At 37.1% G+C, this 27,691-nt stretch overlaps 1 protein-coding gene across 8 annotated transcripts in view; it reads left to right on the forward strand.

Moving 5' to 3' along the window:
• Nucleotides 1–119: 119 nt before the first annotated feature.
• The window catches only part of CEP44 (centrosomal protein 44), a 129,211-nt gene continuing 101,639 nt past the window's right edge, over nucleotides 120–27,691 (forward strand). For 3 of the 8 annotated variants that reach the window (XR_009503960.1, XR_009503959.1, XM_059926777.1), the window contains exons 1-10: nucleotides 120–483; nucleotides 2,703–2,750; nucleotides 7,119–7,257; nucleotides 9,845–9,992; nucleotides 11,579–11,725; nucleotides 12,106–12,228; nucleotides 14,215–14,376; nucleotides 15,356–15,562; nucleotides 16,050–16,125; nucleotides 18,546–18,670. Coding sequence is in view for 6 of the 8 variants with exons in the window: in XM_059926777.1 (XP_059782760.1) it covers nucleotides 7,169–7,257; nucleotides 9,845–9,992; nucleotides 11,579–11,725; nucleotides 12,106–12,228; nucleotides 14,215–14,376; nucleotides 15,356–15,562; nucleotides 16,050–16,125; nucleotides 18,546–18,670 (1,077 nt within the window). In the remaining 2 variants the exon portion in view is untranslated. Of the gene's footprint in view, nucleotides 484–2,702; nucleotides 2,751–7,118; nucleotides 7,258–9,844; nucleotides 9,993–11,578; nucleotides 11,726–12,105; nucleotides 12,229–14,214; nucleotides 14,377–15,355; nucleotides 15,563–16,049; nucleotides 16,126–18,545; nucleotides 18,671–18,924; nucleotides 19,210–19,743; nucleotides 19,886–27,691 lie in introns of those variants that run through there. The other 5 variants (XM_059926775.1, XM_059926776.1, XM_059926780.1 and 2 more) reach the window with 5 other exon arrangements.

Here is a 27,691-nt window from a genome sequence, read left to right on the forward strand (position 1 = left end):
CCGGAAGTGACGTCCGGATTCGGGGGTGCTTCAAGAAGAAGTATTTTTATCCCCTTGATCTACGATTCGCTACAGAGTCCCGGTCTCTCACTTCGCAGTCCAAGCCCCTCTGAGCCTCAGAACCGGGCAGACTTCGAATCTGCACCTTGGAATCGGACTGGACGTAGAAAAGACTCTCGGCAGGGTCAGTCTTCCTAGGGCTCTGTACGAACGTGCTGTGGAATCTGCAGCGGGGAATCCAGGAGCGCAGGGGAGCCGGCAGCTTGGAAGGTCCTGCCGCGGTGCGTGGCGGGCTTCCACCCGCTGCTCCGAATACAAACGGTCGGCGGGAGAAGCGCGCCCCGGCATCGGCGTCGGGCCGCAGGGAGTCGTTGCTGGAGGCTGGGCTCTCGGGGCTCTCGGATTGCACATGCTACCACCTCCTCTGCCCGTTGTGCGGGGCCGGAGGCCTTTGGAGCCCGTTCTTTGCTCGGCCGCTGCTAGGTGAGCGCGAGGGAGCAGGCGGGGCTGCGCCCCGGGATGGGCCGGGGTCGCCTCTCTCCGCTGCCGTAACCGAGGCCCCGGCTGGGGCGAGTGACCAGGGCTGCCTTTTCATCCTTTTAAATCAAGTGCAGGGGAGGAGAGCGCTAGACGTGCCTTGCCCATGAACCCGACTGGGATAGCCTTTTGATAACGACGAAGTGGGAAGAGCTCATCTTCTCAGATGAGGTTGTGACTTAGGGTGGGGAAGTCCTAGACGGACCGATTCCTGCTGTTGGAGCCTCTGAGCTGAGGAGCAATCCGGCTGATGAGAAGGAAGAGCTGAGAATAGTTGATGTTTCCCTTGCTTTACATTTCCCTAGTGTTTCAGTGTTTCTCCACTTTCCTACAGGACTATAGATTTTTCCCTTTAAACAAAAATCAATCTTGAAATTTGGATTCCGGAATTAGGGCTGTAGTAGACTATTTTTCTAAAATTATCCACAAACCTTTTAACGGTTTTATATGTGAACACAGCAATCCTACAGAGTTATATACTTGACCCTTACTCCCCGTTTTCCCCAGTTTTCTCCTCTATTTTTGATAGACAATATTTAGCGTTATGAGCTGTCACAAACTCTTCGCCATCGACCGTCATCATTACACCAGTCGGTGTAGTTGCTTCATTCTGAACAAAAATCACTGAGTTCAATGGCATTCCATTGGGAGGCATCATTTAATGACCTCTAACAGCAGTGAGATTCAACTAGATTAAAAATCTTTAAAATGCTATTTTATACCATTTCCACGATGTCTCCTGTAATGAATTCAGTGGGGCAGACCTAACTAGTAGCAGAGAACTCTCTGGAGGAAGCTAGGAAGCAATACTGAGACCATCTTAATGGTTGAATCTGTGCTACAAGCTGAGTGATACATGCTTTTGTCTTTTAATTTCTTTTTATAAGGATTATAAAGCGAAAATGTTAAGCGATTTCTTAAAAAGTTACTTTTCATGTCTGAAACTATGTTAAAATGTGCACAAGTCCTAAATTGGCTTTCATTTTAATGTCTTAATTTCTAGTGTTTTTTTCAGTTTTATAATAGAACAGTAAAGCCTTTCATAAAAATGTAGAGCAGTAGCTGTAATTTTTTTCTATAGTACTCAAAAATTTTTTAACCCCTTTATTTTTTCTATCCTGTTTATCACTTATCTCCTTCACGTACAGATCCCAGCTCTACTTGTATCTTACTCTTCTTAAAAATATTTATTCTGCTGGTACTGAAGAGGATGTGTTCCAGGGACATACTTTGTTGTCAGAAATTCCATTACCAAAGGTAGAAATAATGAGACATTGGTATATGTTACAGGACTTCAGAGAAAGGAAGGATGGAAAGATACCATAAAGTGTTAAATAAAACAAAAATTCCGTGTACCACAAAGATGGAACATATATCTGAAAGGATTAAAGGAAGTCTGTGGGAAGAGATAAAATTTATATTAAAGTTATAGAATGTCTTAGGAGAAAAGGTCCCCTTAGAAGAATTGTGTTACGATACGTGGGTATGGAACTTAAAACAAGCTAACACCTACTATATTGGCCATGGGCAACACCCAAGAATATATATTTTTTGCATTCAACAGCCAGATTAGTTCCCACTTTGTCTTTCCCAGGAAAATAAAGGCTGGTCTTGGGAAGTCATCTTTAACTGCTTCCATATGCACATAAATCCCCCAGTCATCCTAAAAGATGTTAAAGAAGGTTTACCCTTCTTGGCCAGTATATTGTAGAATGTGATTTTTAGGATCACTTCCTCTTTTTTCTAGTTCCCTCCCATTTGACACTACTTGAAATTCCCTCTGCCTAAAAATGTGTTTAGTTGAAGTAATTGATTGGCTGAAAAATATTGACTAAAACCCACGCGTGAGCATTTAAAAGTATATTCAAGAACGTGTTCTTTACCGTGTTGATAAAGGAGAGGAAGCCTGGAACAGGAAGATTCTATGTTCTTTAAGAGGAGGAAAGGGTACAGAGCTGGGTGGCCAGTGGCTTAAAATAGAAAGCTTACTAAATTTAGGATTTTGCAAATTGCTAGCCCACCTCTGGTTATGTATAGATATAAGGAAGGTGTGTAAGAAGGTGATTTGTATCCTAGGCAGCTGCTGGGGTGTTGACTAGGGGGAAATGACCGTACTAACTACTTCACCTGATTTATGGGTTGTTCTGTTTTGTTTTTAATGTCAGTGACTTCATTTTAGAGGAGCTTCATTCCCAGAGGATTCAGTACTCAAGGTATTGTTATGTATTATTCTCCTTCTATGAAGTGTCCGTGGACAGTTACAAATACTAGCTATTTTTAAGTGTGTTATTGAGCTTTGCCTCACTGGCTGATTGACTTACAGTTTAGACGCCCTTTGTCTCTTTCTAGCAAAAGTTCTTAACCATTTATTTACCTGTTTAGTTTAGGAAGCTCCCTTGGGAATAACCTCCTTTGAGAATCTAGTGAAAGCCCTACCCGATGCAATAAAATGAGTCATTTAAAAATATAATTCCATGGTATCATTTTCTTTGAGATTTAAAAAAATGAACCATTTAATTTAAAATCCCCAATACTGTTCATGTCTTTTGGTGCACATAAATGTACACACGTATTCTGTTATTCGTATTCATTGGCATCATATTGCTGTTTCATGGGCCCTGAGTATGTGAGTAGATATCACTAATAAGTTTCCCAAAGTAATTGTACTAATTTACCCTTTCACAGCATTGTGGTTTGTTTCAAATGCTCTGCAACCTCGCATTTTGGATTTACTTTGTGATTTCCTAATGATTAATGAGGTTGCGTATCTTTTCACATTTACTCTTTTGTAAAGTTCCTGTTCAGATCTCTTTACCATTTTTCTATTGAGTTGTCTTTCTTTTTCTTATTACTTTATAGGGTTTTCTTTTAGCTATGAATCTTTTTGTTGGTTATGTATATTGACAGTATCAACTTCCACTCAGTGGCTTTTCTTTCCACTCTCTTAAGGGTATCTTTTGATGAACAGAAGTTAGTAGGTTTAATGTGGTTCATTTTATCAGTTGTAAGACAAGAAATCTTTTTCTACCTGAAGATCATAAAGATATTCTACTCTGTGATCTCCAGAAAGCCTATTTGTCTTACATTTTACATGTAGATCTTCAACAACAAACCTGGAATTAATTGTGAAGGATGTGAGGTACCCTTTACATCAAGGGGTCAAGATTTATTTATCCCATTTGGATATTCAGTCGACACAGTACCATTTATTGAAAAAGACCATCCGTTTTCCAGGACTACTCTGCATCAACTTTGTCATAAGTCTAGTGTCAATGTATGCACGGTCTATTTCTGTACGTTATTCCATTCCATTGTTCTGTTTGTAGATATTTTCAATAATTCTAAATTTAACTTTATAATGAGTCTCATTATCCAGTGGTTGAATTTTCCAATTTTGGTCTTCTTCAGCATTGTGTTATTTATTGTTTATCGTTTGCATATCTATGCAAATTTTGGAATCAGCTTGTCAATTTCCACCTTTAAAAAACTGCAGGGAGTTTTGGGGAGGCGTGGCATGGAGGGAATACATTGAATTATGGATCGACTTATTGAGTCTTTAAATCCTTGCTCAGGATGTAGACCTCTTATTTAGGGCTTCTTTAATTTATCTCGGTGAAGTTTTCTGTTTTTTTTGTTTTGAGGTCTTACAGATCCGTTTTACATTTATTCACATGTTTATGATATTGGAGGCTAGTGAATTATTTACACATATTTTTTTTAACATATTTAAACATAATTTAGAAATTATTTGGGTAATACAGAGAAATACAATTGATACTTGTATATTGGCCTGCTGTCCAGCAACCGTGCTAAATTCATTTGATTTCTTTTGGATTTTTTCAAATACAATTATGTTGTCTGTGACTAATGACATTTTTATTTCTTCCTTTTTAGTCTTTATTCCTTTTATTTCTTTTTCTTGTATTTTTGTACTGTCTAAGACCTCTAGTACAGTATTGAATAGAAATGGTGAGAGTGGATAAGCTTGCCTTTTCCCAGTCTCAGGAAGAAAGCTTTCAATACTTCACCTTTACATATGATGTTTGCAGTAAATTTTTTGTAGATATCCTGTAGATGACTGCAGGCAGTTCCCTTCTATTCCTAATGTCCTAAGAATTATATCCTAAATGTTGAATTTTATCAAATGACTGATTTTGTTGTTTTTGCTGCTCAAATTGTTTCAGCTTTGACCACTGGAAGCTGTTTCATTTGGTTCCTGTGTCCCTATGACACACGTGTGGGATTGGTTTGTTTGTTTTGTGTGTAATTTCTTACATTCTAGAATTATATAATGCCTCAGGCTCATCTCGTATATTTCCTGCCCCAGTCCTAGAATTGGCCATTTCTCCAGGGAGCCAGCATTACACATATTCTGCATCTATATTAAGCTAAACATGAGTTTATACTTGCGTGTCTAACTCTAAACCATGAGGCATGGCTCATTCCAATCTCGTCCCCTTGCTTATCTGTAAATTCCCACTCCAGCAGTGAGAATCCTGGCTTCTACTATTTAGCCATCCATTTACTTAATTGTTCAATTCCAGCATATATGTAGAATTAACCCATACGTACATGGGAAACAACTTTATACACCAGAGTACGGTGTTTCTGTGCAGCTCATTTTGCCTTTAGTCTCACAGGCTCCACTCATTCCCAAAGTTACTTAGCAGCTTTTCCATCCACCCCCTCTGTGAGGTAGCTTTGCACATTAACTGTATGTGACCCTCCCTCTTACCTCTGAATCCTTGCAGCCGTGATCTCTATAGTTTTTATTGTCTCTACAGTTTTGCCTTTTCCAGAATATCGTAAAATGGAAACCAAACAATACGTACCCTTTTCAGACTGGTTCCTTTTGCTTAGCAATATGCATTAAGGTTCATTCATGTCTTTTTGTGGCTTTATAGCTCTTTCTTTATTGCTGAATAATGTCGTGTTGTGTGGATGTGTTCGTTTTTTAAATTCATTTGGCTATTGAAGGACATCCTGATTGCTGGCAGTTTTGGGTGATTAGGAACAGAGCTGCTGTAAACATTTGCGTGCAGTATCTTGTATGTACACTAAATTTTCAAATCACTTGGGTAAATAGCTATAAGCACGATTGCTGATTGTATGGTGTTTAGCTTTGTAAGAGTCTGCCAAACTGTCTTCCAAAATGGCTATGCGATTCGCGTTCCCACCCACCAAAAATGAGAGTTCCTGTTGCTCCGTATGCTCATAAGCATTTGGTGCTGTCAGTTTTTTGGATTCTAACCATTGTAATAGATATGCAGTGGTATCATTTTTTAAATTTGTAATTACTTAAAGACATTTGATGTTGAGCATCTTATATGCTTATTTGCCATCTGTGTATCTCCTTTAATGAGATTTTCAGATATTTTGCCCATTTTTAAATTGGGTTGTTTGTTTTCTTACTCTTAACATTTAAGAATTCTTTGTATACTTTGGAAACAAGTCTTTTATCCAGTATGTGTTTTATAAATATACTGTCTGCAGCCTGTCTTCATTTTCTTAAGAGTGTATTTTGTAGAACAGAAGTTTAATCTTAATGAATTCCAACTCAATTTTTTTATGGGTTGTGGTGACATTTTCTAAAAACTCATTGCTAAACCTGGGGAATCAGAGGTAGTTGCCTAGCTGAGCAAGTTATATGTGTCTGTGGGTGGGGGGTGGGAGGGGAAGCAGAGGGAAAGTGAAAATCCAGGGTTCAGCAGCTTCTTATACGGACTTTCAAATAATCATTCTTCTTTCAAGGCCCTGGCCTTACCCTTCAGCCTTTCAGAAGTATCAGGTCCCCTCATTTCTGAAGCTGTTGCTGTTGTTGGCTTCCTCCTAAATAGGAGGATGGGATTGACCTACCTTTGCTCTGCTAGGTTGGTTATCACTCATCCATCTGTTTTCCATCTTCCAAAATTTTGTTGACGCATCCTTTGTCATTTGGAATCCCCTCTAGTTTTCTTTACCCTGATGAGTATATATGGTTTCTAATCATTTACTTTCATTTTAGTGGTGTTTAGAAAAGGGAATGAAGGTAACATGCATTTAACCAGCTGCCATATTTAACCAGCTGAATTCTGAATTTTTTTTAACTTATCTATTTTTATTTTTTAAGCAAACGATCTGATTTACAACTATGTAAGTTCGGAACCCTGGGAATACTGACCAAATCTGTGCTAAATTTCTTTGTCTCCATTTCTTACTGATTTTTATTATGTACCCTTTATAAGCATCCAAAATAGCCATTGATGGAGATTATTTTAGGGTGATATGTCTTCCCAAATTGTACTTTGTTGTACCATTAAGTGTTTGGGAGAGTGTCATATAATATCAGACACATTGTTAGAAGATAAACATAAGGCAAACTTATTTTTTTAATGAAAAAATATTGAGGGGAAAAGTGCACCTGACATTCGGGAATATATGGACGATACAAGACAGTACTAGACCAGTAGGGAAGATAAATTAGGGGAGAAGTAACTAAGATAAATATGGTAAGTGTGTATGAGATTGAACAAAGGAGATTAGAGAAGCTTCAAAAATACAAAGAGTTGAACAGTGTTTCATGGATTTTTTTTTTTTTTTAGGTGAAAAATTAGATAATTTCCAAAGCTGGAGCTGAATCGAATGTTAAATAATGGCAACAGGTGACTTAAAAAGAAGCTTACGGAACCTAGAACAAGTGCTTCGCTCGCTAAATTATCCTAGAGAGGTGGATTGTATAGGGTGAGCTACAATATCAAACTTCTTTGTATTATTTTCAGTAATGATGTGAGGTAATGCTTGACATGAGGGGAGTATCTAAATAAAAATCCAGATTTTATCTGGGTCCTTTAAATTTTTTCCTTGAAATGACTAAGGTATTTTAGAAAGCAGTTAGGAAGGAGTTTGTTTCTAAGTAGGAATTAATGAAAAATTCCAACTCAAGAGATTTAAAACAATTTTTAGAAGTAGAAGCACAATATTGTTAGAATCAAGTGTGGTCTCTGTACAACGTTTAATCTCATTGAAGTGTAATGGATTTCATTAGTTCTGTAATTTACCACCCTCGCACATTTAGTTGGGTGGTATTCCTTTTTGATTTGGAAGATTCTAGTTAATAGATTTCTTATGACAATTTATACCATGCTTGAAGATTGTTATTAAGCTATCTCACTTAAACCTTTTGCTTTAGTTTCCACTTTCCAAATGTGACTTATTCGCCTTTGTAGAATGTCGCAAGGTACATTTCTTCTCTAATTCTGCCAACCTAATACGGTACTCCCATCATCCTCTTATCGTTTAATACCTCTTTTTCTTCCTCCCTGGGATGGCTGACTGGTTAAATGTTCCCCCCAGTAGAATGCAGCCTGACATCTGGGGCTTTTGTTTAGTTCACTGCGGCTAGAACTGCCCACATCTAGAACTGCCTGGCACATCTTAGAAGCTAATTAGACATTTATTCAATGACTGTGTCGAGGGACAAGTCCAGATTAGGCATATGTTCAAGTAGTGAGTGAAACTGGGTTGGTTTAACCCAGTAGAATCCTAGATAGTCTTGTCAACTAGGGAAAGCTAACCAAGAGAAGGCTGCGAGTGAATGGATAGTGAGGAGACTAGGGAAAGTTTAGCTCTGATGACTGTTATTACGAGCATCATATGTGAGAAGCAGAAGGCATTCCCTAGTCTGCTCCCACAGTGTGTACCAGTCATGTATTGGTTTCTCAAAACAGGGAAATCTCTACTATCCAGACTGGCAGCGGCTGAATCAGTTTGAGTAGCCAAGTTTTCTTCTTCCCACTTTAAGTATTAACATTTTAAAAGACATTTTGCATAGGAATAATTCTAAAATATACTGATGATTCTCCTGTCTTCTGAATACAGCATTCAAACATTTGATTTTCTTATTGACCCAAGAGTATCATTAAGAACAAGTTTACATTATCTTATAAGATAGTAATGTCTGCAGGGTTTATTGAGACGGGCAGTGCTACCTGCTGCTGCTTCAGATTGCTCTCCCGGATCCGACACACACACATACACATACAAATACACCCTCCGCGTATGTTGATTCTTTATACTTTTTGCCATTTAAAAATTTTTTCCTGACATCTGCTGTTTTTCGTGTTGGCCTGTCAGTTTATAATATCTGTTTCTCTTACTGTTTCTAGTCTAAGTCCTTAGAAACTAAGTAACCAAGATTTTTGAGATTGTTTAACATAAGAGGTATTAAATGCAGACCTGGCTGTTTTCTATTCATAATGTGGATAAAATGGACACATTTTGCTCTAAAAAAGTACTTTTTCATTTCCTGTTTTGAACTGTCTTACAGAGAGACAAGGTTGCTAGAGCAGTTTTGTCATTGGGTAAATTATAATTTTACCCATAAACATAAAAGAGAAACAATTTATGTCTGTCCTGCAAAAAACAAAATATAATCTTATCGTATTTGTTCTTATCGTATTGAAAAAAATTGGGCAGGGATGGGGAGATTTATGTATATGTTTGAATTTTGTGGAAAACAAATGTTCTAAGTAAGTACCTTATCGCATCAGTTGAACAAATACTTTCTGTGCCTTGTGAGAGAATCAGTGAAGGCACTTCTCCTTGAGAAACAAGATCTGTGTGTGGAGACAATAGACAACAGTACAAGGCAGAGCATCAGGTGTCAGATACTGAACACCTGGGGAGTCGTTCTGAGAGAGATCCTTGTGGATCAGAAAGATGGCTTCATGGGAGGCTTGAGATTTGACTGATGATTCATAAAGAATGAATGACAGATAACAGAAGAGTAGGATACCTTTCTAGGCTGGAGGAATTAGCGTAAGCTAATAAGGTAGATTCCAAATGGGCCTGATGTCAGGGGAAGATAGTAAACTGGTCAGCTTAGTCATAGTTGATACCTTTTCCAGCCCTGTTTTCCTCATCCGTAACTTAGAATTCCTAATATTTTCCCTTTGCCTTTGTGATAAAGAGCAAGTGAGGTAATGTGAGAAGTGTTTGCAAAACCATAAAGCCTACTTGTGTACTGTAAGGCCGTACATTTGCTATATTAGTAGGAGAAAATGGACAAGATCGAGTAAGGCTAAGCTTTGGAAAATCAATAAATACTGTGGTAAATAGACTGTTGGTACTAAAGAGTTTTTGTTTCATAGTTAATTTGCCTACACTGGTTTAGAGTAGGGGATGGAATCTAAAGGGTCTTGTGCATCACCTAATTATTATGGCTATTGTGTTAAATTATGAGTTTTTGACAGCATTTCTTTTATTTCCCTGATTATCCAACTTTGTGGAATTAAGCTTATTAAAAATCTTTTTCTGTTTTTCCTGACAGTTTGGTAAAGGGAGACACAGCAGCCTCTCTGCCCATCATCAGCTATTCCCTTACCTCATATTCACCTTATGTAGCAGAACTTCTGGTGGACTCCAATGTAGAGCTCATAGCAAAGAATGACTTACGCTTCATAGATACCGTCTACAAGGTATTTTGAATTTATGAAACAATAATTCTTTTAGAAGTCACTGAATGGTTTTCTTAAGGTTAATGTTATTATAACTCAAATATATGCCGCATACATAGTTGACAGAGTATTTTCAGATACATTTATCTCATGTAAATGCTGTCCCTGTTATAATCAAGATGCAATTCAAGGGCTTCCCTGGTGGCGCAGTGGTTGGGAGTCTGCCTGCCAATGCAGGGGACGCGGGTTCAAGCCCTGGTCTGGGAGGATCCCACGTGCTGCGGAGCAGCTGGGCCCGTGTGCCACAATTACTGAGCCTGTGCGTCTGCAGCCTGTGCTCCGCAACAAGAGAGGCCGCGATGGTGGGAGGCCCGCGCACCACGATGAAGGGTGGCCCCCACTTGCCGCAACTGGAGAAGGCCCTCGCACAGAAGCGAGGACCCAACACAGCCATAAATAAATAAAATAAATAAATAAAGATACATGAAATTGCTAAAATTAAAAAAAAGAAGATGCAATTCAAGTTTGCTGTATGTTTCATACTCTAATAAATATGAGGACTGGTAATTGTCATTGGGTATCATATCATTATCAATCATATTGGTTATCATATCATTGGTATCATATCATTGGTTAACCATGTCATTGGTTTTTATATCACACTTTAGTAAAATTTGGTATACTGGCAGAAGTTAGAGAGAATGTGGTTTTAGTGAGTAAAGTTTGTGGTTCAGAAAACTGTGAGTTAATTTAGTTGTTTATAAGAAGGAACTACAACTTATGTTGGAACAACTTGTGTTCCTTGAGGTCTGAAACCATGTCTTATTATCTACTCTAGTACCTGCACTTGTACTATATGTATCCTGAACTTAATCTCATGTTTGATTTTTCAGAACTCTACTTTGTATCATTAATTTTTGCTCATGTACTGTGGTTTTCTTAACCTTTTTAAAAAAATAGTAAAGTCCATTTATCAAATCAAATCTTGATTTTTGTCTTCTTTAGGTAGAGTTTGATGAAATGGTAGCCTTTAAATATAGTCTGTGTTTAATCTTCCCTTTCTTTGTCTCTCACTTCAGAAAGCTTCCATGGAAGCCTGAGAGACACTTCTAAGAAATCCCAGGGTCCACAGAGTAGGTTTTGAAAATTACTGGTTTAATCTGTATCTCTCATCTTATACATGAGAAATCGAAACTCAGTAGCGTACCAGCTTGTCTAAAAATCAAGTCATGATTTCTATAAACAAATAGAACTGTGATTTTCTGATATCTGCTATAGTAATCTTGTTCAGCAAGCTAAGGAGTTGTTTTTTTTCTTTTTTAGTACCTGTGAGGCTATTTGAACTTTTTATATCTTTTTCTGTCTCTCTGGACAGCTATCTATACTCTGGTACATCCCTAGCTAACTGTTTCCTACCTGTTCTCCTACCTGGTCAGGACTCACAGCACCCCTACAGGTTTCTTTAGTGCCCGATATATAATGGCTTAATCCTCTCCTCTCTCCTCTCAAAAATGGCAGTACATCCCTGACCAGGTGGTCGTTTATAATTTTGGATTTTTGAAAGAAATTGCTCCCAATTATTACATTGATCTGTTTCCTCTTTACAGCTTCTTCGTAATCAATTTAATTATAAACCAATCTTGACGAAAAAGCAGTTTCTCCAGTGTGGATTTGCAGAATGGAAAATCCAAATTATATGTGATATTTTGAATTGTGTGATGAAAAAGCACAAGGAGTTGAGTGGTCTTGAGAAGGTAATTTTATTAATAGATTTTAACTTAGGCTAAGCTGCTATATTTTAATGTATAAAGTCAATACCCTAGTCAGCAAATGAATGCATAGTGCAATTACTGCGCTATTCACAGGTTTGGGTAACCTTACAATGCCTGATGTTTGCTTTAAATACTAGTGACTTGTATTTGCACACTTGTGACTTGGAGCTACTAGTCCTAAACTAATAGTTCACACATAATACATTTTCATCACTTTGTAATTTTCAAAAGACGTGTCGTCTCATTAGACTCGGCATTATTTGGCAGTCACATTTCATATGAAGATTTAAGTGATAGAGTAATTTAATATATACATCATGCTTTCCCACACAATTTATGACATCTTAATACCTTTTTTTTAGACTCCATCACAACAAAGGAAAAAAATCAGTTCTGCTAAGTCAGAACCTTGTTCAAGCGCTGAGAAGACATCAACTGAACCTGTGGGCATTGACGTCACTGGCAGGTTTATGACTTCAGGAAAGGTGGGAAAATACAAAGAGAATGTGTCATGTAGTGTTAAGAGTTACCTACCTAGCCAATCCAACGTAGAAGGTTCACTTTTCTGACTAGCATCTGGTAAAACATTCTGCTTAGACATTAGAGTGTAAGGATCTTTAACAGTGCATATCATATATTATCTGGGAACATTCCTAAAGTTATGAGAAGAGAGTAGAAACATACAATTGAACAGGCTTTCTCTTTATATTTCTAATCTTTAATTCTGCCTCTTGCGGTCATGAACCTTTGCACTGAATTACGTATCTAGTCTTCCTAAAGACCCTCCCTTTACTTACAGTGATAGGTCATGATTTACATACATTCATATTTCTATACCAGGACCGTGAATTATCCAATGATTGATAGTTCCTTAAATCTATAATCGGGTTTTGGGGTAGTGTTTTGAATATTTTCTCTTTGGTGGTAGATATCTTCCCTGCCCTTGTCTGCTTCAAGCACCTGTGGCTGAATGAGTCCAATGCCTTTAGGGATAGTTTTTCCATCTCCAAGGGAAAATGAAGCCAAAATATTATTTTATAATGGTAAATATACTTTCAGCTGTCTTCCACCTTGGGCAAGCCCTTTGAGATTGAAGGATAGACTACCAGATGAATAACTGATGTGTCATTAGATAAAGGAATGTGAGTATTTTTTGGCTGAAGTAAAATCTAGGGAATTATTTTTCCCCAATTCAAAATATGAGTTATATAAACAGAATCTGTGAAGATATTTATACTTTATGCCATTATAAAAAGTAGTGACATTTAACTGTAAGAAAAAAGCTCTTATGTCAGTAACTTTAAAAAAAAAATATGCTGGTTTTGCTCCAGGTGATGAGGGCAATATGAAAAGGAATGTAAGTGTCTTGTATCCTTTCCCAACTAGAATTGATCTAAACAGGGATTTTCTTATACTGATTTTTTTTATATTCCTTGTGCTTAGCACAGGATTAGGTCCATTGTAAGGACTTACTAAGTATGAGTTGATAGAACTGAATGCATTTTTCAATCTTCTATTTCAGTATGGGGACTGAGGGGTGATCTAAATTGTCCTAACAAAGGAAGATACAAACTTTGAAGACATTAGACTTTTTAATTTTCGTAAAATAATGTTTCCTTTGTTATCCATCAAAATTTTGTAAATTACATCAAATTCTTAATTCTCAGAAATCTGAATAGTTATTAAAAGTATTCCAGTTGAGAAAAGTTGGAGTAGTAAGTGCATTCCTTTGTTTACATGAAAAACTGAGTCAATACTGAAGCAAGTTGTCTCCTCCCCAGTGCCTTCTCTGGGGTGGTAGTTGTGACTTCTTTGTCACATGTGCTGAGTTCATGTTCATATGCAGATTGCCCATAGAAAAGGAAGCAGGCAGAAGAGTCCTATGTAAATGCGGTTTGACCTGGTGCCTTTACTCTCAGGACTTTCCCTTAGTTTGAATTGTTATTGACAGTCTTATGTTTTGTGGTTTGTTTAACAGAAAAAAAAAAAAAATTGTAATGAGTCCTACTCATAAAGCCAGTTCTTGATTATCTACCTGTGAATAGTGTGTTAACTTTTTAAAAATAACTTCTTCTTATGGAACATTTCAAACCTGTACAAAAGTATCCATTCTGTGATTCAGCAATTTGTCAACGCTTTGCTAATCTTGTTTCATCTTAATTGTAACCACTTTTCCCAACATCTTTTCTCCCAAACCTGAAACCATTTGAAACAAGTCCCAGACATCACTGAATAAATATTTCAATATTTTTGTAAAATATAAGAATGCTTTTTAAAAATCATGACCACAATTGTATCATCACACCTAAAATAATAAGTTTGTAATATTTGGTATATGCATATGTGGTAATTTAAACTTCTGTAAATCTTAAATGGGAGATAGGATGTTTCTTTTGAAAAATTACTACGTGTATGTTTAAAATAATGGTGGAGAACACGGAAGCATCTCTGACATGTTTTTCTCTGTGCAGAAGAAAGCTGTGGTGATCCGGCATCTGTACAATGAAGATGGTGCTAACATTCCTGAAGATACAGTAACAGATGTTAATGAAGCATTTGATATTTGTGACTTAAAGGCTGCTGAAATAAAGATTCCTGAATTACAGGTTCCTGAAATTAAGTGTGAGCAGCAAGTAAGAATCTGGGACTTCTTTAACAGATGCCAATATTTCTTGCTTTGATATACATGATTATTTCAGATCTAATCTTTGGAACATTTCTAGCCTTTTGAATTATTGATCATGACATGTTACCTTTGTTACCATTACTTAAGAATCAATAAGTCTTACTGAATATAATTCAAAAGATATTATTTGCTGCTTATGTTTAGGGTACTAGGAGAGATGTCATGGGTAATGCAAAGATGAATAAGACATAGGACTTGGCTTCGAGGAATTGACAGTCTGGTGAGAGATAGAGATATACTACTTTGTTTAGTGAAGGTTCTTTATCACCTCTTCCCCATATTGATGAATGGAAAAAAATGGTGCATTACCACCTTTTCATTTTCCTTTTGGGGCCCTTGCTGTCCTTTGCTCTCTCTCTCTCTCGGGATATCATTGCTATTACTTTGTTGCCACAGACCCCATTATAGTGTCTCGTCTCTACTGCTTCTGTTAAAACTTCTTTTTCTGTCCGTCTTCTATGTCTTGTGACTTCTATACATGTTGGTATACAGTTGGCATTTAAAAACTACCAGATGACCATTAGGCTTACTTCCTGTTTATAGCAAACGGAACAATCTCATTTCTCGGTCATTTCCTCTTAGCTTTCTGCTAGATCTAGTTATAAGAAGCTAGTTACTTACAGTTTTATTGTACAAACTGATACTGTTCTAAGAGCTTTATGCAAATTAATCCATTTAATCTTACAAGACCCAAATGAAGTTGGCACTCTTGTCATCTTTTTTTTTTTAATTTAAGGAAATTGAGGCATCGGGCATCTTGCAGGAGCTAGTTTAAGTGTCCAAGGTGCCTGCTCCAGAAGTAGCACTCTTAACTCTCATGCTGTCCTGCCTGTTGTAACTATTGAAACAACACGTGGAAATGGGAATACACTGAATTATGGGAATTTTAATCTGCGTAATATTTTTAATCTTTCTAATCATTCTAGGATACAGAAGTCAATCCTGAGATTATTGCACTACAGACTATGCTTGCTGAATGCCAAGAAAAGCTGAAGAAACTGACTTGCATAGAAAGTAGATTAGAATCTTTGGAAGAAAAAATGAAAGGGAAAGTGATGGTGAATGAAAAAACCTGGGCTGATCTTCTAAGTCGTGTCACTCTTCTTGAAACAGAAATGCTTTTATCTAAAAAGGTATTTTCTTTCCTTTACATTTATAGAATATCTCAAGATACAATAAAGTAATTCCTTTGTTCATTATTATTCTCTTATTTGGAATGTTAAATAAGAGAATACTTAGGTAATGGGAAGTGTTCAGTTGGGATGAAGTCCTGTTTAGGAACACCCTGTTTGGTGATGGTTGTTGTGACTATTGCTTTTCTCTTCATCAAATAAGATAGTCTGACAGACTTGTAAGCTGAGCTTTTAGAGACAGTTACGTCATTTCTGGTCCTAGTCTGTCTCTCCTTCCTAGAAAGTTAGTAGATTCAAGTTTTCTCTCTCTTTCCACATTTAAAAGATCATTTTTTATATGTAGGGATATTTATGTTTTGCTTGTAAATAAAATAATCAAAAGTAAGTATTTATTATGTCATCTATATATTTTATGCTTAGCAGTAAGAGCATAAAATGAGAACATATCTTTTTATTTTATTCTAAATACTAAACTGTATCATTCCAGAATGATGAATATATAGAGTTTAATGAGATGAGTGAAGACTGTGCTTCTAGTAGCGACATGGATAGTCTCAGTCCGGGTAAGTTCTTGGCGTACTGGAATTGGTGATACGGTAAGGAGTTTTCACAAAAACGGTTTTATAGTATTTGGTCATTTTAATTATCCTCAAACCTTATTTTTTTAGAAATTGCAAAGCTCCTAAAAACAAAGAAAATATCAAACTTACAGACTATAAGTCAAGGATTGCTAGAAAAGCCAACTTACATGTCTTACATGTAGTAGTTGAATAAATTCCAGTGTACAAAATTGCAAACTTTTAGAGATGTTTTACTCTTTTAATTGCAAAGTGCTTTAGAATAATAAATGGACCTCCAAAGTTTCTAATTTAGACTTAAGTAGTAACTTTTGCATATGTAAATAATATATGTAAGAGAAAAAAAAACACATTTGTCAGTAACCTGTAAAGTGTTACAAACCTCTTGCATTTCAACAGTTCACTGATGGTAATAAAATGAGAAGGACCTAAAATTAAGACAAATCTTCTCTGTGTCACTTAACCTCACTAGGCTACTGACATTTTCATTGTGACGGAGCAGCAGGGATAAGATTTCTGAGCTGCTTTTCAGTTAAAGCTTTAATTTTTTTGATTCTTATACTTTTCGAAAAGGCAAAGGTCTAAATTTTGTCGTGTTTGTAATTAAATCATATTTGCAGAAGAGATATTTTGTCCAGTTGAGAATTCATAATGAAGCTAAATTTTAAAATCTGTGGGTGTTTAACCTCATTAAATCTTTCAGCTACTATGTGTATAACAATTTAACAACAACACATTGTAGTGGTAACTACGGGCCTGCACTGTTCCAACTGCGATAGTAAAACATTTACTTCTCAAAGCAAGATAAGTGCTATTATTATCCATACTTTACAGATGAGGAAGAGAGATTAAATAACTGCCAAAGGCCACACAGCTGTTGAACGATGGGACATGTTTGAAAAGAGGCAAATTAGCTTTGACGTTTTCTCTTCAACACTACATATTCAGTGCACGTGCCAGTTTCATTGCACAGAAAACAAGTTCAATAATTAGGTTATTAAATATAATTATTTGACATGCTGCTTCTGGCAGTAGATTTATTATAGACTACAAATCAGATTTGGTAAAAGTTGACTCTTTTCCATTTATCCTTCATTCATTACTCAACAAATTTCAAAGCTCAACTCTAAGATCCTTGAGAGCAAGAACTTTATCTTATGGTCTGTCTAGCATAATGTCTGTGCTTCTGTCACCAGTATCTATCTGTATATGGTAGAAATCAAGTTTTTATGCATTGAAAGAATACTGAAGCCTGCTATTTGCAAAACACTGCCTTTTCCAAGTTCGATTTCACCTGTTTGGGCTTAGTACTTTTTAAATAACAGGTTACAGAACATACTTTTAACACATTAGTCCTATGCTAGGACTTAACAGTGATGAGCAGATAGACCACTATCTGAAATGGATTATAGATTATGAATGAGTTGAATACCTAGTCGCAAAAAATGTATAATCTGACCCGGATCAGTTGAGTCAAATTTATAAAGCCTGACACATTACACCTTACCTCTCCATGCTACCTGGAAGCAGAGGGTTTGAATTCCTTTTGATGTTGAGAGCGACAGTTCACCAGTCTGATCTGAGGATCATGTTAAGTTGGGAATGCTTTTGGTGAAGTTCATGCCCATTAGTAAGTAGAGGAATGGAGCAAACAGGCAAGAGAAGGAGACAGGAGAGACTGTGGCTCCATGAGAGACCAGAGTTCTCATGTGCTAACACTTTGTTCCCTGACTGAGGTTGTCTGTGTAGGCTTACAGTTAAACTACGTAAACCAGTTTAAATGGGTACCTGATTTTTTTTTTTTTTTTGGGCCTTGTTTTTGCAGCCAAATGTACCGTGGACTAAAAACATAGGGCTTATGGGATTGTTTGGACAGGAACTTGTCTTCTCTGTGATGTTCTGTATTCAATTCGATGGTAGGAAAGACTTGCCATCATTTTGTTGAATAATATCAGGATACTGGAAATGGAAAGTTGTTCAGTTCTTTAGAGTAATAAATCTGTGAACCTGAATTTTAAGCAATTTTTTTCCATACATATCAACTCAGGGTAGAATGTTTCCTGATTTTTAGGAAGTACATATAGTCAGTTTTACTAATAGTTGCCACCATTTTAAGAAAAGAATATACACGGATCAGTAGCTTATGTAAAAATACATTAACCTGCATATTCAATTGATTGCTATCATGATAAAGATAATATTACTTTTTGTGATTTTTATTGACCAGTTTTTAGCATCCAGATCTCCATATGCAGGTCATTATCCTAAAAGAATATTAAAAACTCATCTAGACCATAGGCATTTTATATTGAGATGTTTACATTTCTTCCCTCTATACATACAATTTTAGATATTTGACTCTACTATGAAAGGAAATGGTAACCTAAAAATTAATTTCTCCACAGATAGAAAAAGCAAAGAGGAAAGGCAAGCAAATATTCCTTTGTCCTCTGGTTATAGTATGGTATCATCCGATTCAACTCCCAGAGCCTCAACTGTTAATTACTGTGGTTTGAGAGAGATTTCGGAGGTAAGAAGAACTGACAACTACTTAGGTGATTTCCTTTGTAAGGTCAGGAGAACGAGCAAGCATTAGATTTAGTTGTAGAAGCCACGGGCAAGAAAAATAGTGAAGCTGTAAATCTTAATCTCATAAAAATTCTTTGTGATAAATAAACGGTACTTAATGCAATGTTTTAGACTGTGTTTTATATGTTCACGGTCCTTCTTTGATTATGGTTTACTTTGAGAAATGGCCTAAATTTGTTGCTTTTTAAATTAAAGGAAACAACAATCCAGAAAATGGAAAGGATGAAAAAAATGTAAGTAACAGAAAGGGGCACCAGAAGTTCATTTCTCTATAGGGAATCGTGTTGGATTACAATATATAAAGAACGTGCATGTGTGTTTCAAACCTTGAAGGCCTCTCAATCAGGTGTGGAATTTCCTTCAGGACTCCAGTGGATAATAAATCCACCTCCAGTTATGTGTTTGTGAGACGAGTCACTGTTTTTGTTTCCAGCAAGTGATGTAAAACATTGTTAATGGAATTAATTGCAGATTAAAGAGTGCAGTGATCTTTTTGGTTGATAGTTAATCAAGAAGTTATCTATTTTTGATAACTACTTTATCAAAATATTAAATTGTGTATGTAGATGGATGGTTTGGAGACATTTTAAGTATTGTGAAAGTATTGCTAGTCCTTTTCAGAAAATTGTTGGTATGGTAGTACTAAATATGATACTTTTATCTAGTACAAATATGAAATTACATGATTTTTTTAAAGAACAGTTGAAAGAAAATATGAAATGAAATTGTGTAAGATTATCATGCAGCCTGCTACTTTAAAAGACTATAATTTTTTTTTTTTTGGAAATTTGAGATGTGCTGAAATAACTTATGCTTCAAGAATTAAAGACGCATAATTGACTCTAGTTGTTTTTCCTCCCCTTCTGGCCATAGTATACTTATTAACAGTAACTACCTATAAATAAGCAGTGAAATTTATTTAAGGCTCAAAAGCATAACTGCAGCAACCTAATTCCTATGCGTCACTATGAATTTGTTATTTACTTAATATATTATTTACGTATTATATTCCAGGTTTGAAGAAACTGCAGAGTTACTGAAATGTCCAAATCACTAATTATAGAATTTTCTGCATGAACTTCTCTAGGACTTTGGCTCCTGTACATGTTGTATATCTTTAAGAGTTCTCTCTGCAATTTTAGTATACTGTAATATTTTTATTAGAGTTTGAATTCCATTTGGTATATTAGCTTTTTCATTCAATGTTGAATAAATACGTAAATATTTTTGTGCTGTGATTATACCGCTTTACTGTTTTACTATTCTTAGGAAAACTTAGGTGCCAATACATTTCTTTTGCAGCGTGAAGTCATTCCAGCACTGTATTTTTGTGTTGACATTTGTTGGCAGCGTACTAAGTAGTTTTTTAAAGTACAGGCTTGAGGACCGTGGTTTACATCCGGTTGGAAACACTCCACCTGGGACTTGCATATTGTCCCCAGGAGGCTCTCGTACATACCATCTTGCCATCTGTACTGACGAATATCTTGCAGTGAAAAGTTAAATATGCTCATTGAGACTGAAATACAGCGAAAATACAGCTATTTCACGCTCAGTCAGAAGGCAGCAACACGTTTGCAGTTAACGTTGAGGAAGTTAGGGCATGGTTCTCCTTTTGTATTTGAAAGCAGGCTGGACAGTGGTGAAAATGGGCCGAGTATTTTAGTGCTCTACTCCGTAACACATTTGAAGAGCAGCAGCTCAGACCCAGATGGTGGCCATTCCTGTGTTACAAGATACACCGTGAGGGTTTTTTTGTTTCTTGTTTTTTTAAATGATGGGAAGTTATATGTCTTTCTAGAGAGAGAAAGAAGTCTTAGAGGAAGTTACATTAAGAGAAAAATGAAATTCATTTTAAAATACTAGATAAATTCTTTTATTTATTCCTATGTTTATATAAATGTAATTTGATATTTGTCACCTATGAAACATTAATAGTAAGTTAAAATTCTAAGTAGAGATAACTTTTAAGAAGGCATTTTTAATATTCTACTACAGGTACATGTGTAGTCGTCATACTTTAAAATTATGAACTTTTGAAGTTAGCATACAGCTTTGAATTTAGTAGTTTCAGTAAACATTTCTAGAATTAATGAATCCAATTAGCTTTATTTTTCCAATTGTAAAAAAATTATAAATCAAGAGATTACAAAAGAAACTACTTTGTCAATTAAACTTCTAAAACTTCAGCATCAGCATGGAGTTGTAGCACCACCTTGTGGTTTACATGCCAGTATTTTACCTTTTATTAAGATATGTGATTTCCCGTAAAACATAGGATCATATTTTCCCTTTTGAAAAACTCAATTCCAATTTTAAAAAGAAGTGGTTTTGAAATTTTCTTTTTTGTACAAGAGAGAAGAAAAGATCATCTTCTTTTCTCACGGTCTCTTTTTCCCCTCCCTCTCCTTTTTCCTTTATGTTAGTGTACATATATACCAATTAGATGATTTTAAACATTTTAAATTTCCTGATATACATTAAGTGTGCCAAGTATAAGTTTCTATTGAAAATACAGTAAAAGATGTCTTATATTATCTAGTGGAAATTTGGAATCCAAATTTTTTTCATACTTTTATCTAACAACTTAAACAGGAACTAATGACATCAACACATAACACCACCAGACATTTATACTTACAAAGAATCTCACTCTACTACTTTGACAACATAATCTTTGGGGAAAAAGAAAGCAAATTTGACTTCACTGAAGTTGTTGAAGAGAGAGCAATTATTTATTATTCTAACTCTCTTAGAAATAGTAGAAAAAATTTTCCCTCTTAGGTAATTAGTAGTTGGTAACCACAGACCAGCCCCTTTTGATTAACTTGAAGGTCTTGAGAAAGTAAGGGAGGGGGGTCCTGGAGAGATTTGGAGCTACATAATTAAACCCGTAGTTAACTGGAATTTTCACTAACTCCATCCCCTTAATTCTCCCATAAGTGGGATGAAAGGTAATGTATTATACTGCCCACGAAGGCGTCAGCAGCTGGTGCGGCCCTACTTGTACTGTGCGCTGTGAATACAACTGCACAGAGGTCAAATAGAAACACTAAGAATGCGTAAGGTGAAGTAAGAAGAAGTAAAGTCAACTGTATGAAAATTCTAGGCAAAGCCAAGGACTATTAAGTTGGAAAAAGTAGTTCTATATTTGTTTGTTTGTTTTACTTTAACGCTTTGTAATGTAATGTTTTAACATGTAATACATTCCCTAAAAAATAAAACTTCAAGCCTTTGGAGCTGCGTTTCACGCTACTCATTCCTCATAGCTTTACATCATTGACAGGCACTTGGGGAAGCGTTAAAGAGCAAAAGAACCCTGTCAGTTTTACAAGCTACAACACTTTTTGAGCTCCAATAACATTATATATTTAATTTTTACTTTTTAATAATCCCAAGGTTCACCTAGTGAAAATGTCAGGTTGTTTATACTACTCACTCAAAGAGTGAAGAAAGCAGTAGCGACACTGAGAATGTGCAGATGTATTGGGGTGGGAGGGGATTTTTTTAAATCCATACTCATTTTATCGTGGTTTTTATTTATTTCTAATACATGTAGGAATGGGTACTGTATAGTATGTATGTCTTATTTTTCTCTGAAGTCCACTAAATCACTAATAGAAATTATTCGATTAAAAAAATTTTTTAATGCAAAGTATTCAACTCAGCATTTTAAAATTAAGAACCAGAGCACTTATTCAATAAGTATCCCGAATGTGTAAGTTATTTGAGTTATACATTATAGATGGGTGTTAAGAAAAAGGAGAGAATCATAATTTTAGTTACCCAGGAAGGTTGAAAGGTGGGGATTAGAGTGATAAGGAGGCTGAATATTTTGGAACACTGACTGGCACCTAGAAAGTCCTAATTTGTAGATATAATCCTTCAGTTCACTTAAATTGCTATGTACTTGGAGTGTAATCAACTTATTAAATCATGGGGCAGAGCTCTTCAATCGTTTGGTGTTGAAATCCTGAAAGACATGTGTCTTGATTGTCTCTGTGGATTGGCCTCTCTTTTTATTTATTTATTTATTTATTTATTTATTTATTTTTGCTGTGTTGGGTCTTCGTTTCTGTGCGAGGGCTTTCTCTAGTTGTGGCAAGTGAGGGCCACTCTTCATCGCGGTGCGCGGGCCTCTCACTATCGCGGCCTCTCTTGTTGTGGAGCACAGGCTCCAGACGCACAGGCTCAGTAATTGTGGCTCACGGGCCTAGTTGCTCCGCGGCATGTGGGATCTTCCCAGACCAGGGCTCGAACCCGTGTCCCCTGCATTGGCAGGCAGATTCTCAACCACTGCGCCACCAGGGAAGCCCTGGCCTCTCTTAAATTGTGCTTTTGCACACTTTCTTTTGCTGAGAGTGACTTCCCCTTCCATCTGGAAAATTTCTGCTTATCCTCTAAGACACTGTACCTTCCTTGGAAAGACTTCTCACAATTACAGAAGCCAGATTATAGTCTCTCTCTTTGCTGCTTTATAGTACCTTGTTTATATTTCTTATTTTTACACCAATTTCATAGCTCTTACTTGTTTATATGAAGTTAATATCCATTACTTCTGTTTTTGAGGGTTTTGGTTTTCAATCTTCCTTCCAATGTTTATTTCCCTTAGTGCCTAGCATTTGTTCAAAGTGGTAGTTAATATTTATCTGGTGGCCAAATTAATATCAAATTATAACGAAATTATAAATTATAATCAAGGTTTCCCGATAAGTAAGATTTTATCAGGTTGAAGCTGTGGTCTGGTCAGTCCTGCTACATCCTTTCTATGGAAGGAATGTATTGACAGAGGAGAGATACAATCAGTACACGTTCTAGACAAGGGTTATCATACCTTATATGTATGCTGATGAATGCATTTAGAATGACGCTTCAGGTGTTTACTAGGTGCCAGTTAGGGTTCCAGGCACTGGCCATAAGCAGAGCACAGGTATAAGCGTGATTCCTGTTCTCCTGAACTAACAGCTGAGCAGGGGAGACAGATAAGCGATAACAGTGTCTAGTAAGTTCTAAAGGGGAACTGTCATGCATCTGAGGAATCTGGGGTGGAGGAAGTGGCGTTAACCTGAGTCCTGAAGGATGAGTGATGGGGCGGGTAGCCAGGGAAGAAGGGGTAAGCAGCAAAACGAGCATGAAAAAACTCAAAGGCTGGAGAGGAAGGCCGCTGGGAAGAAGTTCACTAGGGCTGACATGCAGAGTGTGCGTAGGTGTGGGAGGCGGCGGTACAGCGGCTGAAGATCAGTTTATCCAGGCCCCAGCAGAATACCAACCAGAGCTGGGTTTTTGAAGGATTTGATTTAGCGCTTTGGTATGGAGAATGAATGAGAGGTGGCAGGGCTAGAGGGAGAGGAACCATTTAGGAGACTACTGCAGTAATCTAAGAAAGATGGTAAGCGTGACTCAAATTATGATGGCAGAAGAGATGGAGGGACATAATGGGGTTTGAGAGAATGTATTTTTTCCCTTGACGGCTGTCTTAAATAAGAAGCTCAATAAGTCCAATTTAAGGACTATCCGATTTGGTATCTGCATTGGGGGATGGGGGATGATACCACGCTAATGTTTAGCTTAATACTTTGCCTAATTAGTCCTGGATCTACAATCTTATTAGAAATACAAAATCTTCAGCCTCTCTCCTGACCTACTGAGTCAAATTCTGCATTGCACCGGGAACCCAAAGTAATTTGTAGCGACCTTAAGTTTGAGGAACACTAATTTACATTTACAAAGCTCTTGCTTTGTTATCATAATCAACATTTGGTCTGAGCCTTAAATTCAGATTCTTTTGGGTTGCTTTCATCTAAACACAACCTTTTATAGACCGTGTTCAATATCTTGGACATTTTCCCGTTTGAATGGATGGCTTTAGGCTTTTGAACGCATTCACTGAAATGATTTTTTAAAAGTCAGCTGAATTACATATAACTATGAGTTAAAACATCCTTTCTCTAAAATTAGGTGTAAACTTTGTACAAATTAATGTTTGGTGTCTCATCAGCAGTGGTCCCTCACTAAGCATGTGTGAGACATACCAGTATCTTCTGTTTGAAATATCTGCATGTATGCTGAGAAATTCCCAGTTTTTTACCTTAATTATGTTGCCCAAAGTGTAATGGGCAATCTTCTTCTGCATACGTAGAAACTTTTCAGTATTATGTCACAGAGTCACCTTTTTGAAATCATGGAAAGTGATTATTAGCGATCTATATTTTACACGTAAATTTATATTCAGTGATATATGGTCTTACGAATTTTTTTTTTTTGGCTGCGCCGCGTGGCTTGCTGGATCTTAGTTCCCCAACCAGGGATCGAACCTGGGCCTCTGGCAGTGAAAGTGCCGAGTCCTAACCACTGGAACGCCAGAGAATTCCCTTACGAATGCTTAAAAAAAGAAAAAATTTATTAAGTACAGCCCAATTTGAGAAGTGTTAAAATGAGAGAGGAACAAGGTGCAGATTTAGATTTAAGAAACATATTTAGGAAGCAGTGTCAATAGATGGATCGGGTCTGAGGAGAGGAGAGGAAAGGAAGGTGCAAGCCACTAGGAGTTCATCAACTTTACCGTGTCCTCTTACTAGTCTGGGATCTCATTTGTGTTTTCAGATTCTGTTAAGTGGTAAGTCAGTTGATGTTCAAACTAGAAAATTGAACACCACAGCTGAAGACTTTAATGAGTGTTTAAAATTTGAAAGCTTCTCAGTATTCCATTATTCTTTTCTCAAATTTGCAACTTTCTTGAATCACTGTGTTCTCTTCTACTCTCCCTCTTCACATACTGTGCTGGGCTTTCCACGACCTTACCCATTCTGTTCCGTCCACCTGAAATGCTCCTTACCCCCCTCTCTGTTTCCTGCCCTCTGCACCAGGTCTAGCTTACTTCTCCTCATCCCACAGCTTTCAGATCAAACATAACTTCCTTCCGGTCACATCCCCTAATCCCCCAGCATATTTTAGACTCCCTATGACATACTGTTAAAGCACCCTGTAATTTCCCTGCATTTGAATTTGTACATTATTGAAGCCCTTATTTGCAGTTACTGCATGGGGTCTCTCTTCCCTGCTATGTTTCACGTGAGAAGGGATGTGAGTTTTGTTTACTGATGTGTCCTCCATCCCCAGCACAAAACCTGCTACATAGGACATTCTCAATTCATTTTGTGGTTTGATAGATGAACACTTTAAGACCCCCTCTAACCGCTCCCCCCCATATTTATATAATTCGAAATTGGAGGCAACTTTTACTGATTTCTAAATCCGACATCCTAAATTAATTTCATTAATATCAACTTTATTTAGATGTTATATCACATTGCTCTATCTGGTAATATATTTAAATGTGGAAAAAAATATGTAGCATTAATTTCTAAGTTGGTAACTTTTAACATAATTTCCCATACTTTAAGCAATAATATTTTTGAGCCTTAATACAGTGAGTTTCTCCCAATAAAAAAGGTGAGCAATTTTTAGGAACTGCCATGTTTTTAAAAGTTTGCACAAAACTACCTAGGTCTCATTTAAAGCACTAAAAGCCAGTGAATTTTTACAGAAAATGAGATTTTTTGCTTGCAGCAATACGGCAGACAGGCTATTAAAAAATTTTAAGAACTCCTGCAACAAATCATCAAATATTCTGGAGGAAATACACTAAATACTTATCATAAGAAATTAAAAGAAATTCCTAAGGACCAAAAGAAGAGGAAGCAGAATTCCAAGTATTAAGCTGGCAGCTGCCCTGAGGTAGTTTGCTGACAGTAGGAACCTAAGGCCTTGAGGGCTTTTTCCTCATGTTTTCCCCTCAGCCTTATTGTGGAATAATTTGCATACAATAAATTAGCCAGTTTACGTGCATAATTCAGTGAGTTTTTACAAATACATACGTTCATGTGAACGACCTCCTTAATCAAGATCCAGAACGTGCCCCTCTGCAGCCGTCCTCCCCCTCCATCCCTGGCCCCTTAACAACCACTGATTTACATGCTGTCATTTTAAGGTTGCCATTTCTAAAATTTCATGTAAATGTAATCTCTACCGTGTCTTCCTTTTGAGATTCACCCACGTTGTATTAGTTCATCCCTTTATATTGCTGAGCCATATTTCATTATGTGGACATACCACAGTTTCTTTATGACTCATCAGTTGATGGACATTGGGTTATTTCTGATTTGGGAATGTTATGAAGAAAGCTGCCGTGGACATTAGGATGCAAGTCTATCTGAACAGACACTTGTGCTTCTCTTGGGTGAATATTAAATACCTAGCAATGGAATGGCTGGGTCATGTGATAGGTTGTGTTTAACTCTACAAGGAGCTGCTGCTACACTTTTCCAAAGCGCCTGTGCCCTTTTACTTTCCCCACCAGTCATCTGAGAGGTCCACTTGCTCTGCACGCTCACCCACACTTGGTTTTGTCAGTCTTTGGGTGGGTGTGTGTGGTGAAAGACGGAAAGTTAAGGCTTAACATTATGTGCTGCCTTGACACCTGGTAAGACTGGGAGGGTCTCACGCGGCCTCACCACAAGTTCCCCTCCCCATTCTGCTACCGCGGAAAAGGTTCTCTAGCCAAACGAGCCTCCTTATCAGGGGGGCAGGCACAGTTCCTGCTTGTCCCTGAGTGGCTGCTTTTAGTTCCATGTCAGCCACAGAGTTACTCAAAGAAACCAATCACATCTTCCTGCAGCAACCAGGGGTCACCTCACCCTCATACTGCTACAAAGCATGCTTCTTACAGCCCCCAGCTGGCCACTGTGCCCAAGTGCGACTCCCACAGGGCCCTGCTCGGCCTGCAGCACTGTCCTCCCACAGGTGGTGAGTACACGTAACTTACAAACTGCTCAAGGACCTCACCTGTCCTGTGTTCAGCCATCCCCATCACCCTACGGTGGGACTCTACCCCTCACCAGTGAATAGGGAATCGGAGGTGACAGTGTGTAATGGTATCTCATGGCGGTGTAAGTTTACATTT

The sequence above is a fragment of the Balaenoptera ricei genome, chromosome 6 (assembly GCF_028023285.1).
Source record: "Balaenoptera ricei isolate mBalRic1 chromosome 6, mBalRic1.hap2, whole genome shotgun sequence".
In the NCBI taxonomy this organism is placed as follows: Eukaryota; Metazoa; Chordata; class Mammalia; order Artiodactyla; family Balaenopteridae; genus Balaenoptera; species Balaenoptera ricei.